At 52.3% G+C, this 12,366-nt stretch overlaps 1 protein-coding gene across 1 annotated transcript in view; it reads left to right on the top strand.

Moving 5' to 3' along the window:
• PADI1 (peptidyl arginine deiminase 1) overlaps nucleotides 1-11,808 on the top strand; it is a 36,394-nt gene extending 24,586 nt beyond the window's left edge. The window contains exons 12-16 of the mRNA XM_066270311.1: nucleotides 4,107-4,251; nucleotides 5,057-5,150; nucleotides 6,259-6,338; nucleotides 7,061-7,186; nucleotides 9,895-11,808. Of these exons, the coding sequence (XP_066126408.1) occupies nucleotides 4,107-4,251; nucleotides 5,057-5,150; nucleotides 6,259-6,338; nucleotides 7,061-7,186; nucleotides 9,895-10,128 (679 nt within the window). The 3' untranslated portion in view covers nucleotides 10,129-11,808. The remainder of the gene's footprint in view (nucleotides 1-4,106; nucleotides 4,252-5,056; nucleotides 5,151-6,258; nucleotides 6,339-7,060; nucleotides 7,187-9,894) is intronic.
• Nucleotides 11,809-12,366: the final 558 nt, after the last annotated feature.

The following is a 12,366-nucleotide window of genomic DNA, read 5'->3' as shown; positions in this document are numbered from 1 at the left end:
AGCAGAGGGTCTGCTTTGAAAAAGGTTAGAACTCACTGGACAAAAGTTATTGATCACCTACCTGCCACGAACATAATATTTCACCCAGGTTTCCTCATTTAATTCTTACAACACCCCCACGAGGTTCGGAGGATTATTATCCCCATTTTACAGATGAGGAAGTTGAGGCTCAGAAAAGTGAAGTGAATGTACTCAGTCATGCATTCATTTACCACTTTGATAAATAGTTACTGAGACTTCCCACATGCCAGGTCTGGGACCCAGAGCTGGGGAGAAAAGAAATGTTCTGGAAGCTCTCAGACTCAGCGTGAGGACCCTTGATAGGAAGGTGTGGGATCTCCAGTGCAGCTGTGACCCCACTCCATTGGCCATTGTATTGAAAACCAAGAACAAAGTCCTTGGTGGACAGATGGGGCCCTGAGGCTCAGAGACGGACCAGGACTGCCTGAGACCACACCGCTGTTAGTGGTATAGTCAGATTCCAGATCTCCTCTGCGGGCCCCAGACTAAACTTTAACACCCAGTCCGCTGTCCTGTGTTTCTGACTCAGCTTCTGGCCTCGGCAGTGAACAAAACAGACAATGTATACACATTCTAGTAAAAAGGAACAGACGATAAGCAAACATAATACATAAGTAAATAACCTAGCATGTTAGATAAAGGAAGCCTTGGTGAGAAGTTAACATTCAGACAAAGCCGTGAAGAACACACACACACATACATACATACACGCACACACACGCACACACACCATATATATATATATATATATGGTGTGTCCATAAAGTCATGGTGCACTTTTGACTGGAAAACAACAAAAGACAATAGAAATGTGAAATCTGCACCAAATAAAAGGAAAACCCTCCCAGTTTCTGTAGGATGATGTGGCAGCATGTGCGCATGCGCAGATGATGACGTAACACCATATATACAACGGAGCAGCCCACGGCCATGCCAGTCAAGATGTGGACGGTACAGAGGAAGTTCAGTGTGTTCTGTAGCTCACTAAATTCGAATCCGTGACCAAAGTGCAATGTGAATATTGGCGCGTTTATAACAAAGCGCCACCACAGAGGAATAACATTACTCGGTGGGATAAGCAGTTGAAGGAAACCGGCAGTTTGGTGGAGAAACCCCGTTCTGGTAGGCCATCAGTCAGTGACGAGTCTGTAGAGGCTATACGGGATAGCTACCTAAGGAGCCCTAAAAAATCTGTGCGTGAGCCCACATCGAACTGCACTGAATAGATAGATATGAAACTGGGAGAGTTTTCCTTTTATTTGGTGAAGATTTCACATTTCTATAGTTTTTCATCTTTTGTTGCTTTCCTGTGACTGGTCAAAAGTGCACCATGACTTTATGGACACACTGTGTGTGTGTGTGTGTGTATACACACACAGACAACAGTGTAGTGATAGCCAGAGGGAAAGTGGGTGAAGGGACGTGGAAGAGGGCAAAGGGGGGATAAACGGGGATGGAAAGAGAATTTACTTTGGGTGATGGGTGCATGATGCAGTGTGCAGGTGATGTTTTGTTGAGTTGTGTACTTGAAACCTGTATGGGTTTGTTAACCAATGTCAATGTTACCCCAATAAACTAAAAAAAGCCCTAAAAGAAATGAAGGGGTTACCAATGTGGCTATTTGGGAGGAGAATGTGCAACAGAGTGGAAACAGCCAGTGCAAAGGCCCTGAGGCAGGAGTATGTCAGAGACATTAGAGCAGGGGTCTCAAACTCGTGGCCCGCCGAACAATTTTGTGCGGCCCGCAGACTAATCCACGAAGTTCAAAATATTTTGGATAAAATTAAGTAAGCCTAGGGGCCTACTTGTATTTTTCATTTCTCTAGCATCCTAGCTAGATATTAGCTTAATTAACAGCAGCTGTGATGCGAACTACAGTTTCTGGTCATTTTGTGACACTGAGTAAACTGCATGTACGATTGTGCTTGTTGTACTGATTTTTTTTTTGTTTTCAACTGCAGTGAGAAAAGTGTTGCGTAACAGTTGCCTTTTGTAGACCTAGTGCGGCCCGCCAAACGGCTGTGATCTTGCTCTGCGGCCCACATGCTGAGCTGAGTTTGAGACCCCTGCATTAGAGGAACAGCAAGGAGACCTGTGGGCTGGAGCAAAATGAGCAAGGAAGCATACTGGGGGATGAGGTCCAGGAGGTTGGCAGGACAGAGTTTAGATCATGACTGGAACATGTTTTTGTATGTATATCATAGGGTTATCATGAGAATTAAATGGATCGTTAGTGCGAGGGACCTTAGTCAGGCACACAGTGCTCAACAAATCCCCTGTCCATTCTCTACTCTGGTTTCTCCGTGCTCTGCTCTCACATTTAAAACAATCTTTGTGCAATTCTGCCTCCTGGTGGTGGCTTTGCTGTAACTTGGAGACCAAGTCTGGTGCCACCCAGGGATGATGTCATCTGGTCCATGACCTTGTCTCCAGGCAACAAGCTGCAGAGCATCCCTAGGAGGGACTTTGTCCTTCCTCTGCCTCATGTTTCTGATGCCTGCCACTTTCTGCTCCTAAACAATTTCTAACGTTTAACTTTTCTCCACCATCTCATCTGCTTTTCTCTACTCATCTGCTTTTTAAGTAGTCTTTTAAAATTGTTAGCAGAACTACAAGAAAAATATTTTCCAAGATCCCATCTCCCAAATCAAAGCGGTGTTGTCATGTGTCACTGCTCATTGGGTCCTTCTTCTAGTCTTGGTCTATGACATATTCGAGTTATGTAGACCACAGTCAATCTTTTGAACACAGGTGTTCAAAAGAATTTATGTCATTCACAAATATTTTTGAGCATCTATTATTTATGAGGTACTGAGTGGGTGCAGACAACATTCCCACCCCTCCTAGAGCTTGCATCCTAGTGGGATGCCAGACAATAAATGGCATCTCAAGTGTGCCAAATAGTACCATATGGTGTAGGGGAAAAGAGAGCTGGTAAGGGAGTTGAAGGATTGTTGCAATTTCAAAGGCCTCAACATTTGATGTTGAGAAGAAAGAAGTGAAAGAAGATGACATTTGAGTTAAAATTTGAAAGAAAGTGAGGAAATGAGCCATGCGGATATGAGGAGTGAGCAACAATTCTTAGTAGAAAGAATAGCGTGTGCAAAGGGCCTGAGGCAGGAATGTACCTGGTATGTTTGAGGGACAGCAGGAGGCCAGTATGGCTGGGACTGAGTGGATAAAAAAGAGAGTGGCAGGAGGGGCCCCATCAGGATTGGTGGGGTCATGCAGGTTGTTGTGAAGACTTTGCATTTACAGTTGGTGAGCTGGGAGTGATGGGAGGGTTTTGTCTGGAAGGACATGGTCTGATATACTTAAAAGCCTCCCTCTGGTGAGACTGCAGAGGAGCAATGGTGAGAGCAGAGAGAATGGGGAAAGGGAAAAGCCACTGGGATTGTTTAAGTAAGGGAGGTGTCACTGGCCAGGTGGTGGCAGAGGAGGAGCCTGGGAAAGACTGGATTGTGTTCTGTTTAAGGGAGAACTGCCAGATTGGATGTGGTCTGGGAGTGTACATCCGTATGTCCTGAAACCAACAAACAAGGGCAAGAAAGGTGATCCTTTTCTGTAAACATATTGAAAAAAATCTCTATCCATGTGTTTGCCCATGGTTATGTGTGCCAAAGAAAGGTGGAAAGTGCCCAAAGTATAACATATTGTTCTGACTTTGGACAAGTCACCCCCTTGAACTTTCTAGGCCTCAGCTGCCTCATCTGTGAAATAGGAATATGGCCCTTGCCTGGGGCAGCAGGCAGCCCTGCACACACAGGCAGCTTTGGGGAATGTCTCTTCCCACAGCTCTGGGACTCCGGCTCCTGCTGCCCTGTTCCCTGTTTTAAGCCACCTTGGTTCCTCCCTCTGCTAATAAAGGGTGATTTGAAAATGTTCGGACTTCATTTCAAGAACCACAGAATGAATGGGGGGGGTTCTCTTGTACATGACTCAGCTAAGCTGCTTGTCAAAATGCAGTTTCTACATCCTCAGTTGTGCTCAAAACTCTGAGACATGGAAGACATCAAGCCCTGAACCTGATCCCCATACTCACAGGCTGCCATGAAGTGTCAGCCACTCTCTCCCTCCCCCAACAGGTCAGGTGGGCGACGAATGACCAAGGTAGTACGTGACTTCCTGAAGGCCCAGCAGGTGCAGGCGCCTGTGGAGCTCTACTCAGACTGGCTCTCCGTGGGCCATGTGGATGAATTCCTGAGTTTTGTGCCCACCTCCGACCAAAAGGTGTGTCCCCTCTCCTCCTGCCTGAGCCACCTCTGCCCTTGTCTGATCTGACGGGATGGAACAGGGCAAAGCTACTTGGAACCAACTCAACACTTGAATTCATAGTGAACTCAGAGTCAGGGCACCCTTGGGGCCTAGAAGTATTTGTCTTAGAGGGCTTCCTGGAGGAGGTCAGAGCTCAGGCCAGGAGGGCAGTCATTTGCTCACTACTCATACATTCATTCTTACACTTACTGGGTGTTTCCTCTGATCCACACCTCTTGGCCCAGACTCTGGTGAAATGACACTGATAATAATTGGTAATATTTCTTGAGCACCTACTGTGTGTACATCTTCTTATCCATTTAATCCCCATGAGGTGGGTACTATTATCAATGACCCATTTCACAGATGAGGAAACTGAGGCTCAGAAGGGCAATTAACTAGTGGGGTAAGATTCATACCCAGACACGGGACTCTGGGTCAATATATTAAACACTCAGCTTCACCGCCTGTGGAGATGGCCAGAGAGGGCACAGTCCTCAGGGTGCAAGCAGCCTAGGCTGGGGGCTGAGTTCCCAGGTGGACAAAGTAGGGAGGGGCCTCCAGGCAGGGAGAATATCATGGACAAAGGCCTGGAGGCGGGAGCCAGCTTGGGGGACTGGAGGATTGTCGATAGTTCTTTGTGGCTGGTGGGTGAAGTTGAGGTGGACAGGAGAGTCCTGTGCATAGCCTGGCCTCTGGACACAGGCCCCTCCTGAGTTTAGGGTGTTCTGTAGCTAGGGAGAACCCGTGTACTGAGCCATCCTCCCTCCCTCTGTGCCAGGGCTTCCGGCTGCTGCTGGCGAGCCCCAGCGCTTGCCTGAAACTGTTCCAAGAGAAGAAGGAGGAGGGACACGGGGAGGCGGCCCAGTTTGATGGTGAGTGCCAGGGACCCGGACAGCCTGCGGGGTTGCTGCCCTCTCATCGCCAGCCCCAGGCACTGCTAATGCCTTTCCTGACTGTGCCCTGGTCACAGGCCCATTGTCTGCAGATCTCTGAGCTCAGGACCCCAAGTCGAGAACTCTCCTGACTCCCCATGTGGGAGCCAAGGAGGAGGGCTGTCCCTTTCTTGGACCAGGGGAGGGAAGCCAAGAGGCTGGTGATCTGCCCCCAGGTACACGCAGGGGGTGACCTTCATGTAGTGGGTAGTTCCTGGCCGCACCCCAGGAGAGGAAAAGTACAGGAAGCAATGAGCACCCCCATGTGCCAGTTCATGCCGGGCACTTTCCTGTTCTCACCCCTTTGGGTCTCCCCCACCCCTCCTTTTATACTTTTGCACATAGGAGGAAATTGAGGCTCCAAGAGCAGTGGGTTTCCCAGGGCTATGCCACAGGGGCAGCAGGACTAGGGCCTCCAGGGGAGAGGAGCCAGAAGCAGGTGGGTAGTCAGGGCCCCTCTGTGGGCTCTCCTTTGGGAACTGACAGACCCTCCAAGGGCCTGATTGGCCCCCTTGAGTGCCTTCCTCTTCTTCAACACAGACCTCAGTACTCTCACCTGAGGAATGGAGCATTGGAAGGCATGTGGAATAGCCTGTGGCCTGGATAGACGGGTTCAAATCCTGGTCTTGCCACTTGCTGGCTGTGACATCATGGGTGTGTTCTGAACCTCTAGGTGCTTCAGTTTCCTCTTCTTTGAATTGGGGGTGATAATTAACCCTACCTAGCATTATTTGAAAGGTTAATAATAAATTCAGAGGGGTCCTGGAGCTTAGTGGGTGTTTAATGGTAGCTGTATTGACATTATTCAACCCTGAATCTAGGAGTTCCTTCCCATGGCATCCATGATCCATCCCCAGGATTTACCTACAGCCAGAGCCTTGTCCTATTAGGGAGGGTTTCCAGTCTCTGGTTTCACCATCCTTTCTTCAGACCCCGACCCCTGTGCTGAGGTGGGAGTGAAATCCTGGCCCGGATTATGAAGCCCCAGGCCTGAGGTGGCCCTCAAGCAGTACTCCCTGAGCCCGTGTGCTATCTCTTTCTCTTGCAGGGTTAGAGCACCAGGTAAAGAGAAGCATCAATGAACTGCTGGCAGACAAAAACCTCCAGAGCGACAGTCTCTATGTCCAGGTGAGGGACAGACCTGCTGCCTGCTCTTAGGGGTGCCCCACCCTTCATGGAGAGCAGCTGGGCTGGGGGTTTAGGTTTAACCCTGAGCCTCTGATTGTCCTGGGGGCTGCTGAGACCTGTAGGTGGGGTAGGGCCCTTGGGGACCCACGGTCTGATGGAGGATACACAGCCATGCCAGTCTGATGAGGGCGACCTGGCTCTGCTCTGGGGAAAGGGTAGTTTTCCTTGGAAGAAAAACTGAAGTCTTACTGGAAAAGCTTGGAGCAATAAGGGAGAGGTGGTGAAGAAACAAGGCCCCGAGGGGTGGAAAGGGAGGGGGGCTGAGCGGTTGAGAAGGAAGGAGGTCTGGTAAGACACTGGGTGGACTAGGGTCTCAGGAAGGGGCAGGGCTACTGCCTGTCACATGCCCGATGCCAGCTGGCTCCCTGCTCAGTAAAATGGAGGAAGCCCCTTGCATCTCCCCACTTTCTCGCAAACTTCTGAGACGGGCTGGAACACGAGCCACTCTGTGGCTGGGGCTATGTCATGTGGTGGCAAGGACTTTCGGAACCAGAAATTACCTGGGTCCGAACCCCAGCTCCACCACTTCCTGGCTCAGTGCACTTGAGCCTCAGTTTCCCCATCTGGGGGTTGCAATGGCACAACGGTAAAGGAGTTACAGGGTGCAGAGGCTGTACAAGGTAGGCACTCAGCACGCCTTGGGTCCTCCCTCACTCCCCTAGAAATGCATCGACTGGAACCGGGAGGTGCTGAAGCGGGAGCTGGGCCTGACAGAGCGGGACATCGTGGACATCCCCCAGCTCTTCTACCTGAGGGGCCAGCACGCGGAGGCCTTCTTCCCCGACATGGTGAGAGCGCAGGGGCTCTTCCCAGTCCCCAAGAAGAAGCTCTTCCCGTCCAAGGACAGATGACACCGAGGCCAGGGCAGCCCATGCACCACTCCAGCGCTTATGTGCGCTTTCTGTGCAAATGTCTTCATCAGTGGGTCCTAACCCCAGGCCATTTTGCCCCCAGGGCATTGGGATTGTTGCACGAGCGGGTGGGCATCCAGTGGGTGGAGGGCAGGATGCTATAAATATCCCACAGCACACAAGGCAGTCCCACAACTGAGGACGTTCTTTTCCCCCAAATGCAAAAAGGATGTGTGGTTGGATTCTAGATGTCCCAGGCTTCTGTTTCTGGGCCTCAGCTGTCTGCTCTGCTCCCCAGTGGGGCTCTGAGTGGGACAGGTGGGGCTGGCGGTGGCCACCTCCCTGGCTGTCATTAACTCGGGCAGCTAACAAGCAGATGAGCAGATTGTGAGCTCACTGGCATGGCCCCTGGGAGGGGCCCGAGTGATGCTATCAGCACAGTCCTGGCCAAAGTGCCTATTATTCCTTTGAGAAAGGATGTAAAGATCCCTGTCTCCTACCCACTAACTGCCAGTGGCACCCCCCTCCCGTTGTTGTGACAAACAAAAATGCCCTGGCAGGCAAAATCAGCTCTGGTTGAGAACTGCCATTTGAGGCAGTGCTGTTAGAATTCTCTGGGATGATAGCAAAGGTTTGTATTTGCACAATATGACATGGGAGACACTGAGCCGTATATGGCTACTGAACACTTGAGATGTGGCTGCTGAGGCTGAGCAACTGAATTTTTACTTTTATTTAATTTTAATTTTAACAGCCACATGTGGCTAGTGGCTATCATACAGGACAGAGAAATTCTCAGGGGTGAGCAGCTCTGGTTCTGGCTGAGGGTTGCTGGTGAGGCCCATGGCCTTGGTCAGCCCTACTTTGGCTGTGGCCTTGCCCACACGTGCTGGAAGCCCGCTGCCCAACAACCCCCCCCCCCCCCCGCTATGGGACCCTCCCCATTTCAGCCCAGGCCCTGCTAACAGATCTGCCTGTCTTCACTGGAGGGGGCCTTAGGGAATGCCCAGTGAACCCCTTCATTTGTCAGAGGGGGGAACTGAGGCCTCAGAGGACAGTGGTTGGCTTGCCTGAGGTCCCCAGTGAGTGACTGGGCCAGCCTCCAATCTCCTGAGTCCTCGTCCATGAGGAAGTCCACCTGGGCTGGCTCAGGTCCTGCATCCAGCTCTGGGCTCTTCTCCTTACCCTTGGTCCTTCTGTCGCCCCGCTCCTCCCACAGCACGATCTGGCCACATTAGTAAGCAACTAGGTAGCTCAAGGCCAAGGGCGTGGGACTGACCCCTGAGACCCTCCAGCTTAATGATGGTCCCGGCCTCGATGGCTACAGGGCTGAACTGACAGTGAGGAGCTAGGGCTTGGAGAATGTGAGGTCAGAGTCCAGGGTGGCCCACCCAGCACTGAGATGACCCAGCACTATCCTCCAGACAGCGAATCCAGAATGTTCCAAGGGCAGCTCCTCTGGCCGTCAATCTGGGCCTGAGATTTCCTCTAAGAAGCCTCCACACCCTGCACTGGGGAGACTTCCCTTTCCCAGCTTTAAGGCCCCCAAATAGGGAAGCAGAGATGCCACCAGAGATAAACCCAGGTGCCCCCAAGGGCTCCCAGCTTCTTGCCCCAACTCCTCAGCCCCCAGGCTGCCAAAGTGCGACCTTCTGCAGGGGATAAAACGCACGGGTTTTGGCATGAGTCAGACCCAAACCAAATTTTAGTCTCCCCCGTCTCTGACGTGTAACCTTGATCATGTTACTTAACCTGCCCAAATCACAGCCTCAGAGAAGGCTGGGGGGCTTAGCGAGGATATACCCGGCACGTAGAGGATGCTCTACGTGTAAATGGTAACAATCTGCGAGGCTTCTGAGGACAGTTGAGCCAGCTATGTACGGACCAAGTGCGCCACCCCTACAAGGACATTCACACCGTAGACCTTGCAGATGTGCATATTTATCCTACAAGTTTCTGACAGACGGTGATAAAATCTTGTTCTAGCCGAGTTGTTGCGACAATGTTCTGATATATGGAAGAAAGTGTTAGAGCAGGGGTCCCCAAACTACGGCCCGCAGGCCGCACGCGGCCTCCTGAGGCCATTTATCCGGCCCCCGCTGCACTTCTGGAAGGGGCACCTCTTTCATTGGTGGTCAGTGAGAGGAGCATAGTTCCCATTGAAATACTGGTCAGTTTGTTGATTTAAATTTACTTGTTCTTTATTTTAAATATTGTATTTGTTCCCGTTTTGTTTTTTTATTTTAAAATAAGATATGTGCAGTGTGCATAGGGATTTGTTCATAGTTTTTTTTATAGTCCAGCCCTCCAACGGTCTGAGGGACAGTGAACTGGCCCCCTGTGTAAAAAGTTTGGGGACCCCTGTGTTAGAGGAAGGGCCGTCTTTCATTTGTATCCGTTTCCCATGTACGTGACTGACAGCCTGCCCTTTGTTAACCCTCTCTTCCAACCATGGATCTGTTTCTTCTCTGCTTCCATAGACCTTTGATCATGAGTGAGCCCCAGCCCTGCGGGCCCAGGGATGCTGGCCGGGATGAGACAGGCCGTGGGAATGGGTCTGCCAGAGCCACAAGCCAGAAGGGGGTCCCTGTGTGTAGAATATCCCCCGCCAGCTGGGCCTCCTTCTTGCCTTCTCTCTTCTGCAGGTCAACATGGTGGTCTTAGGCAAATACCTGGGCATCCCCAAGCCCTTCGGGCCCGTCATCAATGGTCGCTGCTGCCTGGAGGAGAAGGTGCGGTCCCTGCTGGAGCCGCTGGGCCTCCACTGTGTCTTCATCAATGACTACTTGTCCTACCACAAGCTGCTCGGGGAGATCCACTGCGGGACCAACGTGCGCAGACAGCCCTTCTCCTTCAAGTGGTGGCACATGGTGCCCTGAGCCTGCGCCACCCACCGTCCTCTCTGCCATCTGTCGGGAACCACGCCAGAGGGAGAGAGGAACCGCCGCTCGCCTGGCCTCCATCCTCTTGGGGGAGTCTTGGGCACATCCCCCCAAGTGCCTGCCGACGTGCTGGCCACCTTGGGCACCAGGACCCAGGGACGGGCACCACACATCCTCACCTCCGGCGTGGCCTACCCAGCGCAGGAAGGACCACCCTCCTTCTTTCCCCTCCTCTCCATCCACAACCCCCTGGGTTCCGGGGTGAAGGCCTGGGTCTTGGCCACCTGTGCTTCCTGTAAGACCAGGAAGGGGGACCTGAGACACCTTTCCTCCATGGGCTTTCTTTTCCTGCAGGGGACTCCCAGGCTGTGATCTCCCAGCTTCCTCAGCCACGTGCACAGGGGCAAATAAGGGCAGGAAAACCCAGCTTCGGAGGGCATCAGAAACCCTTTAACCCCTGACTGTGTCCTCAGAAGGGTGCTTGTTATCTGTTTGGAGAGCCTTTAATTATGAGTGCTGGCTGCTTCTGGCTCAAAAATGCTGTGAGGCCAGAGCAAGGCCTGGGAGGGCACCAAAGGCGGGGGGGCTGGCAGGAGGAGGGATGCCAGGAAGGCAGAGAAGGCTGAGGCACAAGGACCAAACCTGGGGCCTGGCTTCTGTGTCCTGGGGCTTCTGGGCCTTGGGTTCTGGACTCCAGATGTAAAGGCAGTTGGCTGTTCCAGATGTAGCAGGGAGAGGAGGCCCAGATGTTAGAAGAGGGCAGGGGCCATTAGGTTATCTCTGAAGGTGGGGTTTAATTTCCTTTAATAGTCTCTAATTATTCCCCTTCCTTCTGCAGGCAGTGGGAGGGAAGGCCCGCCCGGTCTCAGCAACCCTGAGACCTGGAGCGCAGCTTGGGTTTCACCTGTGAGTAAACCTCCGTGACAGCCCTGTGTCCCCTCCCATAGAAGGGAAGACGGAGCTGCCACAGAGGTTAATAGTCTAGCCCCAGGTGAGGTCACCAGGATATACACAGGCCAACAGGCTTTGCCAGTGTCGGGCGAGAGGCAGCCCTTGCCCCAGATGGGCACGGGCAACAGGGAGCAGACTTGTTCTTTCTCCCAGTGCCTGTGGGACCATCTCAGGGACCCTCAGCCCCTGGGCCTTCACCTTCTGGGTTTTCAGTGGCCCCCAGGGAGACCTCAATTGAGTTAAACTCTGTTATCCTTGGCACAGTTAGTAATCAGATGCTTCCATGGAAACCCAACGTATGAAACTGATAAAACGGAACTGCCCTGGTTTAAGGTGGCAAGGGCAGTGTACCCAAATCCTCCCTTTCTAGAAGGCTCTCTGTACAACCCCATTTGCAAGCCCCTGGTCTAACCTGCTCACTCTCTGATCATAATCATGAGGAAACCCAGATTGAGCCCAGAAGAGAAGGGAGGTCTTCAGGGGCTGAGATGTGGGGCCGGGTTGGGTCTCCCTGGGTCTCCCCAGGGAAAGGTCGGAGCGGGGAGGGAGCGCTGCAGAGAGACGGGAGGGTGGGGAGCGAGTCTTCCTGAGTGGCGCTGAGTTGGGTGGGGGTGCCGGAATGGCTGCTGGGGCTGTTGGGGGATGAGGATGTCCCCTCTGAAAATGTCCCGGGTGACTGGTCACCTCCTTTCTGATTAATAAAAATGTCAGCATGCATTTCTTCAAGTGGTCGCCTCCTTAGCTTCTGTTTGCTGGGCTGTGAGGAGGAGGGAAGAAAGGTCCACCCACCAAACTGCTGGGTCCTTGGCTCAACTTCCGCTAGCCATGAGCAGCTCCTACTCGAAGGGGGAGAGCCCACAGAAGCAGTGCCAGGTAGGCAGGCTGGTTCATCAGCATGGCCGGCACATGCCTATTGCCCTGGAGCTGCTGCCCTGCTGAGAGATGGCTATCAGGGAAGCCTCTTTCCTCCCCTCTTTCCCCTCTCTCCCCTCCCCTCTTTCTCTTTCTCTCCCCTCCCCTCTCTCCCTCCCTCCCTCTTCATTTCTTCTCCTGTCCTAGGCTATCTCTTCCATCTCCCAGAGGGCAGGTCAACTGGGCCCTATTGGCAGAGGTGGAAGAGTCCCCAGCAGGACTGGTGCCCAGGGCCACATGTCACTATGATTTCCTTTCATTTCTACCTCCAAAGCCACTAAGTTACTTGGTTGTCTGATTTCAGGGGTCTGAAAATATCTCCCCTCGCATCCTACATACTTGCTGCACCCTTTGACGTGCACTCACTCACTC

This window comes from Saccopteryx bilineata, chromosome 3 (genome assembly GCF_036850765.1).
Source record: "Saccopteryx bilineata isolate mSacBil1 chromosome 3, mSacBil1_pri_phased_curated, whole genome shotgun sequence".
Lineage (NCBI taxonomy): Eukaryota > Metazoa > Chordata > Mammalia > Chiroptera > Emballonuridae > Saccopteryx > Saccopteryx bilineata.
The sequence above is the reverse complement of the archived record's forward strand: the minus strand, read 5'-3'. Positions and strand labels throughout refer to the sequence as shown.